We start from the raw sequence: 18,596 nt of genomic DNA on the forward strand, positions 1-18,596 counted from the left end.
ACTTCTGAAACTTTGTTTCAGAAAAAACTTTTTTCTGCCTCTGAAAACCTCTGAAACAGAGCTTCAGAAAAGAAGTCTTTGAAAGTTTGTTTCAGAGGCTTTTTTTCTGAAGCTTCATTTCTGAGGTTTTTTCAGCCTCTGAAATCTCCGTTTGACAGGCTGGATGGGACTACATTCGGAGTATAAGACGCACTCAGATTTTCACCCTCTTTTTTGGGGGGAAAAAGTGTGTCTTATACTCTGAAAAGTACGGTATTTCTTCTAAGTTGGCAGAAGTGTTCATAATTATTATGAACCACCTGCTCTAGGATGTTATATATGAAAAGCTAATGATTTGTAGACAGTAAACAGTGCAATAACTTACTGAGATCCTAACAGATTTTAGAATGAGAGATGTTAGAACTTCTCTTGTTTGCTGGTGTTCTGCAACACAATATCTAGAAATGCTCATGGCTCATATCTAGTCATAATCATGTCTGGTTTTAATTAAAATCTTTACTAGTGCTATTGGGGTTTTCACTTCTTATTTTTTATAAGCTGCATAAAATTCTTCTGTGAACAGAAACTCATAGTTTCTATTTTAATATGATAGTGCATTTGTGCAAAATGCTTCCATCCTTTGTAATGTTAATTGAAAAATGGCGTATATGTTAAATGATTTCTAGTAACTATTTTCTAGTAAATTGTACAATACATGTTTGAATCCTTTAAAACCAAGATATGCTAAAGCACTGTAGACAAAATAATACAGCCAATGAAATTGCAGCTACAATTTTTAAAAATAGTTGAAAAAGGAAGAGAAGGTAGATCATTCAATCTCTGTTTTACTCGGGGTTTAGTTAATCACATTTGCACCTATGTCAAATAACGAGTTAAGAAGGAATCAAGCTTTTTGCTAGCAACTGTTATCATTTGTTTGTTTTTCCAAGTGTATTACCTTGCAAATGTGTTCAGATCCAGAATGGAAAGAAAATAATTTGAAATATTTTACACTTTGTCTGATGGAAAACACTTTTTACCACAAGGGGATTCAAACCAGCCTTTAACTATACGACTCCTCGGATTTGCCGCATTTCTTCAAAAAATGTGAAGAGAATAGCTTTAGATAGCCTCAAAGGAGATTAAAGCTAATAATCACCAGTTCACCACAGGGGGGAAAAAAGACGGAAGAATAAAAAGTATGATTTATAACTGATTGCAGTAACTTCCAATCACAGACTACAGGTAGTCTTTGACTTATAACAGTTCATTTAGTGACTGTTCAAAGTTACAGCAACATTAACAAAGTGACTTATGACCATTTTTCACTCTAACAATCTTTGTAACAGCCCCATGATTGTGTGAACAAAATTCAGATGCTTGGCAATTGGTTCATGACTGTTGCTGTGGCCCAAGGTCATGTGATCACCTTTTGTGCCTTCTGACAAGCAAAGTCAGTGGGGAAGCCAGATTCACTTAACAACTGCAGTGATTCACTTAACAACTGTGGCAAGAAAGATCATAAAATGGGACAACATTCACTTAACAAATGTCTCTCTTAACAACAGAAATGTTGGGCTCAATTGTGGCCATAAGTCACAAATTACTACTGTAATTTTTCCCTTTTTATCTTCTCAGTCATAGTGGTCTTAGAAAGAATTCAAACATTGTAGGCAGTAAAAATGCAGTTTTAAAAATGCAAAAATACATTATAAAAAAAGCACATGAAGCAGCATAATATTTATCAATTTCTCCTTCCCCCAGAAAAGGGGTCAGGAAATGTTTTCTCCAGTGGTGAAATCCAAGTTTTTTTACTACCGGTTCTGTGGGCATGGCTTGGTGGGCATGGTATGGCTTGGTGGGCGTGGCAGCGGAAGGATACTGCAAAATTTCCATTCCCACCCCACTCTGGGGCTAGCCAGAGATCGTATTTGCCGGTTCTCCGAACTATTCAAAATTTCCACTACCGGTTCTCCAGAACCTGTCAGAACTTGCTGTATTTCACCCCTGGTTTTCTCCGTTGTGGACAAATTCTGCATCTGCCTCTTTCTGGAATTTTTTTTTTTATTTGAATTTATGTCCCGCCCTTCTCCGAAGACTCAGGTGCTGCTTACAATGTGTTAAGCAATAGTCTTCATCCATTTGTATATTATATACAAAGTCAACTTAATTGCCCCCAACAGTCTGGGTCCTCATTTTACCTACCTTATGAAGGATGGAAGGCTGAGTCAACCTTGGGCCTGGTGGCACTTTAACTTGCAGTAATTGCAAGCAGCTGTGTTAATACCAGACAGACTTAGTCCATTGAGCCACCAGCGGCCCTATGTTTCATCCCTCAAAAATGCAGTGGTCATTCAGTTCTCTCAAAAGTTAAATATATTATAGCAGTTCATTCATTCCCCTCTGATTGTTAACAGGGAGAACGATTCAGCAGGTTTTCTAAAAGCAAGGTTTTGCTTTAGACCTGAACAAATACACGGCATGCTGGAAGTGTTTAAATTAAACAATGCTAGTTTCAGAAGTACACAAACCTGAACACAAACTTGCCTTTTATGTACACTACTAATTGATGAAGTTTTCTTCAAACAGAATAAAAAATATTTCTCTTAATTAGGTTATGCCAATTTTAATTCTTGCTGGATGCTGCATAAAGTGTGTGCCATTTTTATCAATGTGATTGCTGTCTTGAATAGTGTAAAACAAGGAATGAGATATTATTGGTGTGTATCATGCTTTATTTTTTCCCCATTAATATAACCTCACTCATTTCTGATAAATGGGGAGCCTATTCAACTTAAATGTCATTTTGTTTTCAGGAGATTCCTTTACTCAATTCAGATTTGCTGAAGAAAAAGAGTGGATTTCAGAAAACCTTTGTCCAAAGCAGGTAATGGAGAACAAGTCTTTCTTTTAAAAATTGCTGTGTATCTTTTTAAAATTTCATTATTTCCATGGCAGTTAATAAACATCTACAGTATATACTCCTAAAACTCTTGTTTAATTGCAATATAATATCTCTGATAATACTGTTCATGGGGTTTTCATGGCAAAGATACTGGAGTGGGTTGCCATTTCCTTCTCCAGTGGATAACGTTTTGTCAGAACTCTCCGCTATGACCTGTCCGTCTTGGGTGTCCCTGCACGGCATAGCTCATAGTTTCATTGAGCTACGCAAGCCCCTTCGCCACGACAAGGCAGTAAGAAAGGCTGAGCGCCAAAGAATCAAGGCCTTTGAACTCTGGTGCTGGAGAAGACTCCTGCGAGTCCCTTGGACTGCAAGGCAAACAAACAAGTCAGTCCTAGAGAAGATCAACCCTGACTACTCTTTAGAAGGCCAGATCCTGAAGATGAAACTGAAATACTTTGGCCACTTAATGAGACGGAAGGACTCACTGGAGAAGAGCCTAATGCTGGGAAAGATTGAGGGCAAAAGAAGAAAGGGACGACAGAGAATGAGGTGGCTGGATGGAGTCACTGAAGCAGTAGGCATGAGCTTAAATGGACTCCAGAGGATGGTAGAGGACAGGAAGGCCTGGAGGAATGTTGTCCATGGGGTCGTAATGGGTCGGACACGACTTCGCAACTAAAAACAACAAAATCTCTGATAATATTCACTTATGAAGTATCTCATGATGCAATTGACAAAGTTTTGGCACCAAAACTCTGTTAATATTTTACCACCCTATAGGAAATCTATTCAATCCTGATGTTTTTCTGCTTGGCATTTTAAAATTATTTGTTTAAATTGTTCATCAGATGGTGGAGCAAGTAAAAGTTGTTTTTGTGTATTATCTGAGTGTAATAGGTTTATGTCTATGGAGATTCTCGATCATCCAGGTTAAGCCCCAAAAGTGCTTTTCAAAAGGCAACTGGACTTTCTTGGGTTTTTTCCCTTGAAAATGGTTTGCTTCTCCTCCAAGAAGCTTCTTCAGTTCTGACTGAAAGGGAATGGAAGGGTTTATATCAGTGGTGAAATGCAGTTTTTTTTACTACCAGTTCTGTGGGCATGGCTTGGTGGGCATGGAGTGGTGTGGCTTGGTGGGCGTGGCAGGGGAAGGATACTGCAAAATCCCCATTCCCACACCATAGGTCATATTTGCCGGTTCTCCGAACTATTCAAAATTTCTGCTACCGGTTCTCCAGAACCTGTCAAAACTTGCTGTATTTCACCCCTACTCCCGGGGGAAGGATATTGCAAAATCTCCATTCCCACCTCACTCAGGAGCCAGTGAGAGGTGGTATTTGCCAGTTCTCTGAACTACTCAACATTTCTGCTACCGGTTTTCCAGAACCTGCTGGAAAACCCCTGGTTTATATTTTTTGCAGTCATCTGGTCATTGGCATTCTGAAGGCCAGCCATTAGTTCTCTGAGAGTCATTGAGACCACTTGGGGGCTTTATCTGTACCCTCAGTGTCACCTGAATCAGAGTGCAAATGGGTATGGAATCTTCATAGGACTACTGAAAGGACTTTGCTGTAGATAGGAGATAGGTGGTATTGTATCCCTCCCCATTTGTTAAGAGAGGGCTGTTCACTTTTAACATAGATGGCTTTTTTGACTACTCTTTCAGCCTATTTCTGTCCAGAATGTGAACTTTACTGTCTTCAAAAGAGTGACCTTTGTCTTTCAGATATAGTAGGTTTATCTATATGCTAATGAAATTCTTGTGTCTGTAACCTTTAAAATTGAGTGAAATTGTGCATCATCACAGGGCAAAAAATTTTTTTGAATCAATTGGACTACCTTGTAGAATGAATCCAAAATCCGAGACCTACAACTCCCAAGGAAATGAAATTTGGGACAGTTGTGACTGCTTAAATGCTGCTGGATGCTGCTGCAGTCACGTGATTGGCATTTTCAATGTTTTGTGACAGTTTCCCAGCCGCTTTCACAATCCCTTGCTCTGTCCCCCACCAGCAGCAGGGAAGGGAAAAGGGAAGAAGGAAGGAAGGAAGATTGGAAGATTTCTAATGCTCCCTTATCAGCTTCCCACAAGAAAATTCAATGTGGTTAGAAGTCATTCCTGTTCCATCTGCTTTTTTGCTCACTTGTGGTCATTTTGTTTCTCTATTTAGGTAAGGATTTTCTTTCTGAAATGATGACCCAATGGAGCATGGGTTGTTTAATACCCGTAAAACTGATAAAAGCATAATATTGTTTCAGCCATCATCTTAAAACAATAGGCAATTGTTACTGTTCTCAGTCTTCATGCAACACACACACACACACAATCCAGGCAAGTAAGAATTATATTACTTCCTTACCTTGTAAGGATTATTAAAATAATATATGCAAAGTGCTTTGAACACTTAAAGTGCTCTTTATAAATGCTAAGTAAGTGTTATTAAATCTAAAGAGAGTAAAATAACCCAGCTATTACATAAAAAACTACTAAAATCGGTCCTCCCACATCCATGTTAAATCTTAGTAGCAGCCCAAACAAATCAATACAGTATATATCTTTTAAAAATGGACATAGATTATAGTTGAACCTGCACCAGAGTGGAACACTACAAGTTGTACACATGAGTCTGTATCAGCCACACAAACAGTATGATTTTAGTAAGCAGAAAGATGTCTACTATAAAATTATGTCATAGTTTGATACGGTGACATGAAAAGCTACCGGAGATCCATTGTAGAGTTCAAAGACATGGCTAATAGCTGTTAAGTCTTGATAGAAGAGGACTTTTACCTTAAAGTAATAAAAGAGATACTAAACATCTGGGCACAAAAGTAGCTTTTGCCATATCCTGCTGAAATAACTTAATAGTTACCTTGCAAGATGGATAACAGCTACTTATCCCAGGATCCTAATCAGATCAGGTCATTGGGCCACATTGCCTACCACCTTATTGTTGGTTAGCATTCTGAAATGTGTTTTTTTCTGAGATCTATATGTAAAAGGCATGCTTAAAGCAAGCTTTCCCACCATTGTTCAACCTTTGGCTTTTGAAGTAAGGCAAGATCAATTTGATGATAATGTAAGCATCACAAGGAAAAAGGATTACCTTCCCAATTCCTCATGTGTGTTCTAAAATTCTGTTAAATAGATAAATAACTTCTTCCAACTTGAAGAGTAATTTACTAAAAAGAGATGAAGAGACGGAAGATTTATCGACTGATTTTTAACCCGGCCTTACTGTTAAAGTTAGGGAATTGCTAATGTAAGATTATAGCTTTTCTTCGAAAGTCTGTAATGAAGTGAAATGAATCCACTGATGATGGAGAAAAGAAATTTATTTTTCTTCCTTTATCATGCCATTTGCAAATTTATCAGCTGTTGGGAATAATGTCAGCAACTGCTCAGGGAAGCATTCTATTTTTTCTATCCCCTTATTTTGTGTTACGCTAATGTTTGTGCCAAAATCAGATAAGATCCTAGGCTGCTGCTTAGAATTGGGTCTCAAGCTTGGCTTTCCTTTTCTCAATTGTCATGCTCATTACAGAAGACATGTGATGAAATGGCATCATACTGTGACCTTGTTTCCATTCAGAATATAACATCCAATGGCACAAAGGAGGATATCTTATGGAACGATGGTGTTTTTTGAGGAATCTTTTGAAGAATTTTTTGTATTTAGTTCCATGAAATCTTTTTTCTTGCCTTGTTTATTATTTATTTGGTCACCACAATATAAAAAAAGATAATGAGATTCTGGAAAGAGTGCAGAAAAGAGCAATAATTATAATTAGGGAGCTGGAGACCAAGACATATGAAGAACAGTTGCAGGAATTGGGTATGTGTAGTATAGTGAAAAGAAGGCTAGGAGAGGTATGATAGCAGTGCTCCAGTATTTGACGGGTTGCCACAAAGAAGAAGGGGTCAACCTATTTTCAAAAACACCAGAAGATAGGAACTAGAACTAAGGAGCAAGTCCTAACGGTGAAAGCAATCAACCAATCAACCTTGCTTTCAGAAGTTGTGGGTGCCCCCTCACTGGAGGCGTTCCACAAGAGCCTGGACAGAGACTGTCTGAATAGGGTCCCTGTATAGGGTCTCATGCTCATGCAGGAGGTTGGACTAGAAGATCTCTGAGGTCCTTTCCAACTCTATTATTCTATGTTCTATTGCCTCAGAAAAGTAACATGAACTTCAAAGGACTCAGATGATTACTACTTTTGGCTCAACATAAGGGGATATTAGTACAGTACTATTAACTCAGATTTTTCCAGATTATTTGAGTGCAAATAATTTGATCATTTCAAATATTGATAAAGTATTAGAGTGTTTTCTAAAAAGTATCTTTGGTCTTAAAATTATGGCAAATTTCAAAACAGTGCTAACAGCAGCAACAAATTTAAAAAAACACATAAATATCTGTGAGCTTCCTGAAGTAGTCCAGGTTCTGTTTAGTTATTTATTCATTTCATCAACAATATATTTATATCATTTTTGCGCTATGAAATATCAGGCAAAATACAAACAAGACATTCATGGTACATTAAAAACCAATAACAGAAATCTAAACCAGAAATCTGAACTAACAAGTCCAATAAAAGTAGTTTTTAAAAAGTTTTTGTAAAAAGTATTGTCCTCTATTTAAAAAATTAAATGGAAGCATATTTCATTGATTTTTTAAAATCCTCTTTATAAATGGAATAATAGCACTTAGCAATAGCACCTAGACTTATATACCGCTTCACAGTGCTTTACAGCCCTCTCTCTCTGCGCAAGCTGCACTGGTTGCTGGTGGTCTTCCGGGTGCAATTCAAGGTGTTGGTGATCACCTTTAAAGCGCTCAATGGCATGGGACCAGGTTACTTACGGGACCGCCTACTGCCGCCAATAGCCTCCCATAGACCTGTGCGCTCCCACAGGGAGGGTCTCCTCAGGGTGCCGTCAGCTAAACAATGTCGGCTGGCGGCCCCCAGGGGAAGAGCCTTCTTTGTGGGGGCACCTACCCTATGGAACGAACTGCCTCTGGGGCTACGCCTTCTTCCCAACCTCCGGGCCTTTAAGCGCGAGCTCAAGACTTTTTTGTTTCACCGAGCAGGGTTGACCTAAGGGTAAATTTTAATGGGTGGTTTTATTACTTGTTATTTTAATATTCGGCCTATGGATTCAGATTTTTAAATTCAAATATTGTGTTTTAATTTTTGTATATGTCTTTTTAACTTGGCTGTAAACCGCCCTGAGTCTTTGGAGAAGGGCGGTATAGAAATGTAAATAAATAATAAATAAATAAATAAATAAATAAATAAATAAATAAATAAATAAATAAATAAAAAGTGGTTTATAGAGTCAGTAAATGTAAATAATAAATAAATAAATAAATAAATAAATAAATAAATAAATAAATAAATAAATAAATAAATAAATAAATAAATAAATAAATAAAAAGTGGTTTATAGAGTCAGTAAATTGGCCCCAACAATCTGGGTCCTCATTTTCTCGACCTAGGAAGGATGGAAGGATGAGTCAACCTTGAGCCAGTGCGATTCGAACTGCCGAACTGCTGGCAGCCGGTAGTCAGCAGAAGTAGCCTGCAGTACTAACCACTGCACCACCACAGCTCTAGATATAGTTCTGGGCATCTGCATGTCTTGTGCAGTGGCTTGTTGCTATATTCTTTCAGAAAATACCAAAAATTCCAGAACCTGTTCTGATGTCAGAATTATTAAGTTCAAGGTAAATAGATGGTTGCTTGTTAATGCTTCAGTTTGTATATGAAATCAAGCGTGCATGAGTCACCCAACCCAGCGTAATGAAAATCTGTTACAGCTTTGCTTGCACTGAAAGAATAAGGTACTCCATGGCTGTTAGCTTTCCCCAACCTGGGAGAGAAGACTTTGTTGATCAAAATGAATGCAGTTTTCATTTAGTGCACATGCACTCTGTTTTCAGTTGTCAGGATTGTACGTTGACTGCCAGTCCTTGGTTCAAGCGCTTGAAGAGCTTCCTCTGCACCTCAAACTCAACGTGGCTGCTGAACTGGTACAGGTAATACCCATCCTCCTCGAAAATATCTTGAGCCCTATTGCAAGCTGAACAGCCTCATCTTATTTTAATGTTACTACTTCAGCTCTGCAAGGGAGGAAAGCTATTAAATAGCAGAATTTCCTATCAGCACTTCTTCAGCTTCATTGCTCCTCTAAAACAAAATGTTTTCCACATGCCAAGTGCATTTCGGTCAAGACTAGCATCCCCAAAGACTTGCCTGTTCCTGTTTTGTTACTCCAGATTTTGACCCCCACACACACACTCTTGTTAGCAAGATCACAGAGAACGTTTCTTTCTTGTTCTCACTGATCTTTACAATAATCCTTGCTTTGATCTTGTCCATTATGCCAGTGGATCTAGTTTGGCAGTGCAGCTGCTACGCAGATTTATATTTAAAAAAAAACAATTACTTTTGCCCACAGTTTATAATTCCTGGTAGCATCATGCATATAAAATATCTTCTGACTGTGGGAAGGCGGGAAAAAAAAGTAAAATATTTAGGTAGACTGAAAAGAAGTTACGTGAATTAACTGTAGCTGTTGGGTAAACTTAACGGTATATCAAGTGCTAGAAAAATCATTCCGGGTTAGATAAAAGGCAGCTATATAAGAATCCAAACCTGTTTTTTTCTCCTGAGGGTTTGCTTCAAGCAACTCAGAAATTGATGTTGCTCATTTTTTTCTTGTTCCGACTCAAAGTCACTTCTGTGACTGTAGCAGAGAAATTTGCATTTGTTTTGCAAGTCAAATTCCTTCCTTTACATACAATGGCAAAGCTGGATGTCATTGCTTTTCCTGCTGTTAATTGTTTAAAAAGCAGTGGCTGGGGGTTTTTTTGTATCCACTGTTAGGGCACATTCTGTGCTGTAATGAAGTAACAGATTCTCCTACTGTGCCTGATTAGAGCCAGCAAGTCAATGAACTGCAGGCTGTAGGAAGTTACATTTTTTCCCCCTCTTTTATTTTTCTTGCTACTGAATGGACCAATTTGGTGTCCTTGGTTATTGTAAGCTGCTTACATCTTTCAATGGTAAAATAAAAAAGTCTGTGCTGTTCAGCAGAATGAATGCTTCCCATTCTGTTGGCATTATTTTTATAGCTTCCTGAGGAATCAAATGAAATTGCCAACTAAGTAGGGAAAGGAAGCTGTCCTTACTATTTGGATGCTCTAAACTCTTCATTGGAAAAGGACCTGACAGGCTGATGGTTCCCACTGGTTTCTTTTGTCTGACCTCAGGCTTGTTTTAGGGGAGAGCACAAGTATAAAAAGATTGTAGACAAATCCTTGAAAAAGGTAAGATTATGCTGGTAATTGGTATGGCACATGTATCTTGGTATATAAAAGGCTGAAACTGGAGCTTCTTAAAATATTTAAATATTAATCTTATTTTCTAGTACAATATTCCTATACACTACAGGTAGTCCTCGACTTATGGCCACAATTGAGCCCAACGTTTCTGTTGTTAAGTGAGACATTTGTTATGTGAATTTTGGCCCATTTTACGACCTTTCTTGCCTCAGTTGTTAAGTGAATCACTGCCATTGATAAGTTAGTAATCTGGTTGTTAAGTGAGACTCGCTTCCCCTTGGCTTTGCTTGTCAGAAGGTTGCAAAAGCTGATCACAGGATCTTGGGACACAACAACAGTCTTAAATGTGAAGCAGTTGCCAGGCATCTGAATTTTGATCACATGATCATGGGGTTGCTGGAAATGTCATAATTGTGAAAAATGGTCATGAATCACTTTTTTCAGTGCTGGTCACTAAATGAACTGTTGTAAGTCGAGGACTACCTTACTTCTATACAATATGAGTTTATTTTCCATAGTGTGCACATGTATAGATCTTTGCTGGCTGAGAAATTCTGGGAGTTGAAGTCCACAAGTCTTAAAATTGCCAAGGTTGGAGACCCCTGGTATAGATGAATATTTACTGGGGGTTTTTTTCTGGTAGAAGCTAAACTTCAAGTTGTTGTATTGCATCAACCATCATTTAGAGCTGTTTTCTTACTACTATAGGATGCAACTCCAGTCACACTTCCCCAGATTAAGCTACAAAGTCATGATATGACCAAGAAAAGTGGCGATCATTTGCAACAGCAAAAGAGAGATGGGTCGCACTGTTATCCCAAGGAAGATTCTGCTGTTCCTTTGACTTTGTCGAATAAAGATGGATCTGGAATGTCTTCAGAGGCTCTTCAGAGAAATCCTTCAAGTTTACATCAAGTAATAGATCATTTGGATGAAGATCTTGATCTGCTCCTGAAATTAGATGCTCCTATTAATCCTGAAAGCAATATTGCTTTGAAAGTGGTAGCAGATGGCCTGCCATCTGGGGATGATTTGACAAAGACTTTTGAAGAAACTGGTAAGTATTAGGCAGTTTCCTCCCCTGTCTTTTTCTAATTATTATTATTATTTAGTTACTTTTAATGCAATCAGTGAAATATTTTTCCTTCCACAAACATTGTATGCCATTACACCTAGCAGGATAATACATTGTTATATCAGTCATGTATAGTGTATCTTTCATTCCTCTTCTTCCCCATATAGAGAACTGAAATTATATATAGGCCTAGAGGATGAACTTGGCTCTTTCTTTATTGTTTGTTTTATTTTTATGCTGTCCATATTATTTTTATAAATAACTCAAGGTGGCAATCCTACCTAATACTTCTGCCTCCTCCTATTTTCCATACAACAACAACAACAACCCTGTGAGGTGAGTTGGGCTGAGAGAAAGTAACTGGCCCAAAGTCACCTATTCAGGGTCCTCCAAGAGGTGTAAGGGAGATCTTGTGGGATTAGAATTTACAGTCTCCCACTTTCTATGCTGGTGCCTTAATCTAAACTAAACTAAACCAAACTGGCTCTCTTCCTATCTGGAAAAGTAGATGGAGATCTTCCTTTACTGAAAATGGATCATAGCGATTTGGCAGAAACAAGTTCTCGGTTCATCACTTATAGTCCATTTCAGAACACATGCTAGACTTCAATAGTAGGTAGTACTTTAGAACAGGGTCACCAACCTTTCGGACCTCAGGTACCACTAAATTCATAATTTTAAATCCTGCGGACCATTAATATGATCTGCCTAATGACCAGCTGGGTGGGTGTGGCAAGGTGGTCATGTGACTGGGTGGGTGCGGATAACTCGATGTCACGTATGTTGGGGGTGCCTTGCCAGCCTCTACTCATGCCTCCCCTCCCAGCTACTCTTCACCTGCCCGCCTGCCCGGGCTCCTTAGGGCTCCAACAGGAAGTAGTTGTTGGAGCTAAGCAACCATCACGAGAATGAGTTGGCAAAACAGCTGGCTCAGTTCAAATTGGATCTGACCGAAAAGGAGCCTCAGCAGAAGCACCTCACTGAGGACTAGGAGCATAGGCTTTCCAGAGGGAAAATCTGTGGGAGTGCAAGGCCAGGTACCAGCGCTTGCCGGCTCAGCGGGCTGAGATGGTCAGCCAGTTCCAGACCATGATGCAGTCCCACTGGAACAAGGCCCTGTGGCTCATTGTCAGCAGCAGTGCTTCCCTCCAGCCATTACCAACGCTCCACACCAGGAGGCTGAAGCAGACCCCAGGTCAGAATTTCTGCCCCCCTCTGACCCACACAAGGGGGAGACTCTCTGCAGCAACTCAACCGTTCATTACACATATCCGGCCCAGGGGCCATAGTTTGAGGAACCCTGATTTAGTGCAATATTAAAAAATGCAAATATTTTTTTCTGAGGACCACAAAAATTTTCTTGTGGACCAACAGTGGTCTGCTTTAGAATGAAGCAATGGAACATTCAGGTTAGGGCTCTGCAGATGTCTACCAACTAGAACCACATTAGTGTATCAGGTGGATGAGCTTGCTTTTCCTAGTGATGAGTGAGCACCAGGTGTTGCAGTATATTCCTTGGCTGAGGTTATATTTCCCCCAGCATTCTTGTCACAAATCATTTTGCTGCAGTCCATCACTGTCTCAGAAATTATCTCCAACCATCCTTTGTTGAGCCGGTTTTCTGAATCCTCCTCCTGGAAAAGATTATTTAGTCCTTCTATCCAGTTACACGAGACTCTGTTGTTCCCTTGTGTACTTATTAGTATTGTTAGATGCTGTCAAGTTGGACTCAACTCTTAGCAACCACATAGTTAAATTTTCTCTATGATGATCTGTGTTCAGTCTGGCCTTTTAGGTTTCACAGTGGAGTGTTCATTGCTGTTGTAGTTGTGGTATTGCTGTATAAATTACATAGATTACATTAATAAGAGGAATGGAAAACTGAATACATTTAAAACAGAAAGGTTTTAATGCCACCACGATTTAAGTTCCACTGTGAGCTGGCTCCTGTGTGTGCTTAAGCTGAAAAGTTAAACATCTTCACCGGAACATATTTTTGAAGCCTTCCATATTTTAAAATCAGTACAGCGAAGATTATCGAATTATATTATTGGGAAAAATTAGGATATAGAGTGGGAATTGTGAGAATACAAATGTGCGAGTGGGAACAAAAGGAAAATATCTAGCTATGGTTAAAAAAAAGCAGGTCACACTTTACAGTTGAAAGTAAAGCTCTTAGGTGACTCATTAATTTTATTTAACCATATACTGGCAAAACTATCCAGACTAAATTTTGAAACTATTTTTAAATTTCATGTTAAAGAAAAAAACACACAACAAAATCAAAACATATAATTTGTGGAAAAACATTTACTATTTTTTTCTGAATAGAATAGAATAGAATAGAATAGAATAGAATAGAATAGAATAGAATAGAATAGAATAGAATAGAATAGAATTTTATTGGTCAAGTGTGATTGGACACACAAGGAATTTGTCTTGGTGCATATGCTCTCAGTGTACATAAAAGAAAAGATACGTTCATCAAGGTACAACATTTACAACACAATTGATGGTCAATATATCAATATGTTATAGTCATACAGTCATAAGTGGAAAGAGATTGGTGATGGGAACTATGAGATGATTAATAGTAGTGCAGATTCAGTACATAGTTTGACAGTGTTGATGGAATTATTTGTTTAGCAGAGTGATGGCCTTCGGGAAAAAACTGTTCTTGTGTCTAGTTGTTCTGGTGTGCAGTGCTCTATAGCGTCGTTTTGAGGGCAGGAGTTGAAACAGTGAGTTTAGGATGATATGCTAAACTATTTTCCAATTTCACATTGTATATTTAAACTAAATATTCTAGTCCATTCACACATTCTAAATTATTTATAAATGTTTTACATTGGCATCTGGGCATGTAAAAACAAACATGTACATACATACATACATACATACATACATACATACATACATAATGTTAAACTCAATTTGAAATTCTTGCAAGAAATTCTTGCAATCACTTAAATCTGGATTGATGCCCACATCTAGAATAAGATTAAGAAAAACAAAGTTTCAATCTCCCATAACGATTTATAGGAAAAGTTTGGCAGCTCTGGGCTAGGGTAAAACCTAACTAACATTATAGGTCAGGGCAAAACTTAAATTAAGTCCAGCATTTAACAAATTGCAGTAGCTAAACAGATACTTTGAAGACAGTGTTGCCTTTCCTATTGGATAGGCTGTGTATGCAACACATTTTAGTGACATTTTGTAAACCAGAGTTCAAAGATTTGCACTATTGGGTAAGTGTAACCAAGCATAATGCAAATAATAGAGATTGCTAAAATATTTAATTTATGATGGAAATAGTTTTACAATATTAATAAATACACATGAAACTAAAGTAAGGTATACTACATGCATTCTGGTCTATTTAGTGAACCTAAGGCCAGTGTGCTGTTTCTCAACCTTAGCAATGTTAGATGTGTGAACTTCATTTCCAGAATTCCCCAGAGATTTCAGAGAAAAAGGTTTAACATCATTCATTATTTTTCCTGCAATTTTTAGCCTTTACCCAGCCTGATCATTCCATCAGTTTGATAACTCTTACAGAGAGAGTTAAGTATAACCAAATAAATTAATCGTAAACTATTCCATAATTTGTTTTCTAAAGCATGCATTAAATTGAAATCACTCTTATAGTCTGCCCTGGATGCTAAGAATATCCCACCAATTATGATAAATTATGAGACAGTTGGTTCTGATATGCAAAACCAAATCCAGGCAACCTGAGACTAATTTGTTTCTGATGATTTTTACCTACTCTAAAATTTTAAATCATGGTCCTGATTGACTGTTAACAGTATTTTTGGTAAGGAAGTCTTTGTATTTGGAACATAAGAAATTGATCTGCTTAATGCCACAGCTGAAATTATACTGTTTTGTTTCTGTATACTCAAACGCAGACCAATTTTGGAGTTCAGTTTCTCTGGAAATTGACAGTTGAGCGCACTGAATATTTCTAAAAGTAATTATGGCATTAGTTTCCATTTGATTATTTTCTTGCAAGTTCATCTATAAAAGAATCTTAACTTTTTCACTCAATGAAAACTAATCACCAAAATATTGTCCTATGATTTAATTTACTGTGTGCCAGAGGATATGTTTCAGGTTGCGTTTATGAATACAACATGAATAATGAAGCAGCACTAGCAAACATCAGGACTTGGAACTTTTTAAGTTTGGTGTACCAGTTGTTAGAAATCAAATTGTTATGGATTGTTGCATTGTTACCTTATTTTGCAAAATAAGATTTAGGTCTGAAAATCATTGATTCGTATTCAGAAACATTCACTTCGTGTGGGTGTGCACACACGCATATGCACATACACAAAATCAATAGAAAACAGTGCAAGTAGTTCTTAGAGCATCAATGACTTTTATCAGTTTTACCTCTTTCCACACCTTTTCCATATCCTTAAGTCTTCAGGATACAAGTATAATGTTCCTGGATTTAGTTGTGTTGCTATATCATTTGCTCAGCATCATACAGAGTTAGAAAATTATACAATTAAGCTTGTGATTTTTTAATACTCTGATTGCTAAAACTATTGCAATAAATCACAGCTTTGCGGATATAATATCCCACCAAGAAAGTTTTGATCATCTACAGACTATAAGTGTCTAAACTGAAAGTTGAATACCATCTAATTACCAATAGCTATGTTGGCACTTTCACTAATAGCTACAGTATGAAATCTTGCTAAGGCTATTTCACACATAGTATTGTTTACCATGCTGTTACTAATGTTGAAAAAAAGTCAAACCTGTACGTTTGCTCCAGCTTTCTGAATATGCATACATACTTTTCCTGTGTTCATGTTTTATTCTCTCCTTTTGTCCGGGTTTTCAAGCAGTATTATTATTACGGTTGGTTGCACAGTCAGCTAGATTGATTAGCAACACTGCAAGCCAATCAGGTTCCTAATAAAGTTTCCAGTTTATCAATTATTCCTACGCAGGAATAATTCTAGAAGTCTCTGGGGCTAATGGTAGGAAGGATCCAGCCAATGGCAAGGCAGGTCCTGGAACAGGAACCACTAGAAGGCACCTCTGATTACAAGAAAGGGTGGAGTAACTGAGCTTGTGCTGTGCAAATGAAACTTCCACACGCTAGAACTTGGTAAATAACAAATGTTTAGTCTCCAGGTTGTATTTTTGTATTTTCCTAGGTGATTTGAGAACTAAGATGAAATCATAATAGCACTGTTTCGTAGCTGACAATCACAATATTTATCATTTTTCCTTCTTTTTTTTACAAAATATTTATATTTAACTTATCTTTCTTTTCTTTTGTCAGATCACTTAGAACCAGGTAGAACTGAAGAAATTTGCTCAACATCTCAACTGCCAGAAGCTGCCTCCAAAAATATTACTGAAGAGGAACTTGAGGACTGGTTAGATAGTATGATCTCCTAAAAGCTACATTTTGTTTATCAGATAATACACATATGTGAAAAATAATTTAAGATGACAGTTCCTAATTGTAAAAAATGTTTACAAATATTGGTGACTGGCTGAACCTGAAGCTTAAAAATGCTATTTGTGTATTTGCAGCGTTCTGGATTTTATTGCCTTAAGAAATCTAACAATATTAATTTGAAGTTGTAAAAGTATAAAAGCCTATTTAGAGTCTATGAACTAAAATAAATTACATTTGCAAGTACAATTATGGAATATGTCTTGGTGTGACACCAATAACACAATGAAATATGACATAGAGTTTTGTTTTGCAAATTCTTTATTGCAGTGCATATTGTTATTTGAAGGGAAAAAAACGCATTAACATTGCACCTAACCACTAGTTTAATTCTGTTCAGTTGTAAGACAGGTTTTTAAACCAGCTACATGTAGTAAGCAGTTTTTTTTAACAAGTATATGACTAAATTTCATGTCATACAGTAAGACCAGAAAGCAACACAGTCAAATAACAAAAATGTCAATCTAAAAGACTAACATTAAAAAAAAGTATTTTGCATAGCTAGATCTGGAAAGAGTTAAGGCACTTAGATTTTAGAGACAATAAAATATTTGGAAATTTTAAGCACTGGATACTTAAAATCTTTCTGCCTGTATTGTTACACTAAGAAATGGCACAGGAAAAACAAGGCTGATTGAAATATTAAATTCGCCATATGAGTCCATGATTAAGTTATTGTCACCTGACATTCAGAGTTTTCAGTTGCAAAACAATGATATAGCCCTTTCAACTATATTATTTTCTACAAAGGACTGATAGAAAACAAGTAATGATTCCTGAATTAAAGTACTGAACTGAAATGTTTAAACACCGTTTTTTGCTCTGCCCCACTAAAAACAAACAAAACTGAAATCCAAATAATTCAGAGTCTGTTTCTGCCACATACAAAAAGCTAATCTAGATCAATTTAAAACTGGACTACTTCATTTACTTAGAGGTCAAACATAAGCAATATTTATGTTGTGCCATTATTTTGTAAGAATTCTATTTTTGTTTACAATGAATATAGTAGTTTCTTTCTTGGTATTTTTATCCAAGTTGATCTTCATACTGTTTACGGAAGCAGTCTCCAGCTGGGAAGAAATCCCAGCATCTTTCTTGGTACATTTTCCATACATATGACTCCTAAAAATATAAAATACATGTTTTTCAAAAGATTTATTTGTGAAAAGAAATACTTTTCATACTTAAGGCATATTTTTCTCTCAGATTAATGAATGGATATTTTCCCTATTGGAAAAACATCAAGTGGGAATATATTCCTGAAAATAGCAGGGCAGCCTTTCTTTTGATCTATCTGATCAATTTATAGTTCAGTTATTAATCTTAGGAAATATATTTTTCGTTATATAAGAGATTATAACATTACTTTCATTTGCTAAACAGGCAATTAAATAGTGATAACTTCAGATAAATGCATTTCACATTTAAATACAGGCTGGCAGCCAACTTTGCTTTAGTATGTGATGACAGAACATTTTTTTTTACAAAATGGCAATCTTATAATAACAGGCCATGAACAATTGTTATAATACACTAAATTAAATATTCAGAAGAAGGCATGAAGTACTACGTTATTCAGTATTCAGTACATGAGTTTCAGTGGAAGAACATTTGGATGTCAAATGCCTATAGATTAAAATAATCAATAATTTGCTTTTGGAGTTAAAAATGAATGGTAATCATTTAATTGTATAAAGCAGGGAGAGTCAACCTTTTTATACCTACCACCCACTTTTGTATCTCCGTTAGTAGTAAAATTTTCTAACTGCCCACCTCTCGTGCATTGTGGATTGGGTTTGGG

General features: G+C 37.0%; 2 protein-coding genes across 3 annotated transcripts in view; one reads left to right on the forward strand and one right to left on the reverse strand.

Annotated features, from left to right (window-relative positions):
* The window catches only part of AVEN (apoptosis and caspase activation inhibitor), a 141,354-nt gene extending 124,373 nt beyond the window's left edge, over window positions 1-16,981 (forward strand). The window contains exons 3-6 of one of the 2 annotated variants that reach the window (XM_058162133.1): window positions 2,796-2,866; window positions 8,829-8,924; window positions 10,941-11,289; window positions 16,613-16,981. In XM_058162133.1, the coding sequence (XP_058018116.1) occupies window positions 2,796-2,866; window positions 8,829-8,924; window positions 10,941-11,289; window positions 16,613-16,731 (635 nt within the window). In that variant the 3' untranslated portion in view covers window positions 16,732-16,981. The remainder of the gene's footprint in view (window positions 1-2,795; window positions 2,867-8,828; window positions 8,925-10,940; window positions 11,290-16,612) is intronic. The other variant, XM_058162135.1, reaches the window with a different exon arrangement.
* A 140-nt stretch (window positions 16,982-17,121) lies between these two features.
* The window catches only part of RYR3 (ryanodine receptor 3), a 343,388-nt gene continuing 341,913 nt past the window's right edge, over window positions 17,122-18,596 (reverse strand). The window contains exon 102 of the mRNA XM_058162131.1: window positions 17,122-17,917. Within this exon, the coding sequence (XP_058018114.1) occupies window positions 17,822-17,917 (96 nt within the window). The 3' untranslated portion in view covers window positions 17,122-17,821. The remainder of the gene's footprint in view (window positions 17,918-18,596) is intronic.

Source organism: Ahaetulla prasina, chromosome 1 (assembly GCF_028640845.1).
Source record: "Ahaetulla prasina isolate Xishuangbanna chromosome 1, ASM2864084v1, whole genome shotgun sequence".
In the NCBI taxonomy this organism is placed as follows: domain Eukaryota; kingdom Metazoa; phylum Chordata; class Lepidosauria; order Squamata; family Colubridae; genus Ahaetulla; species Ahaetulla prasina.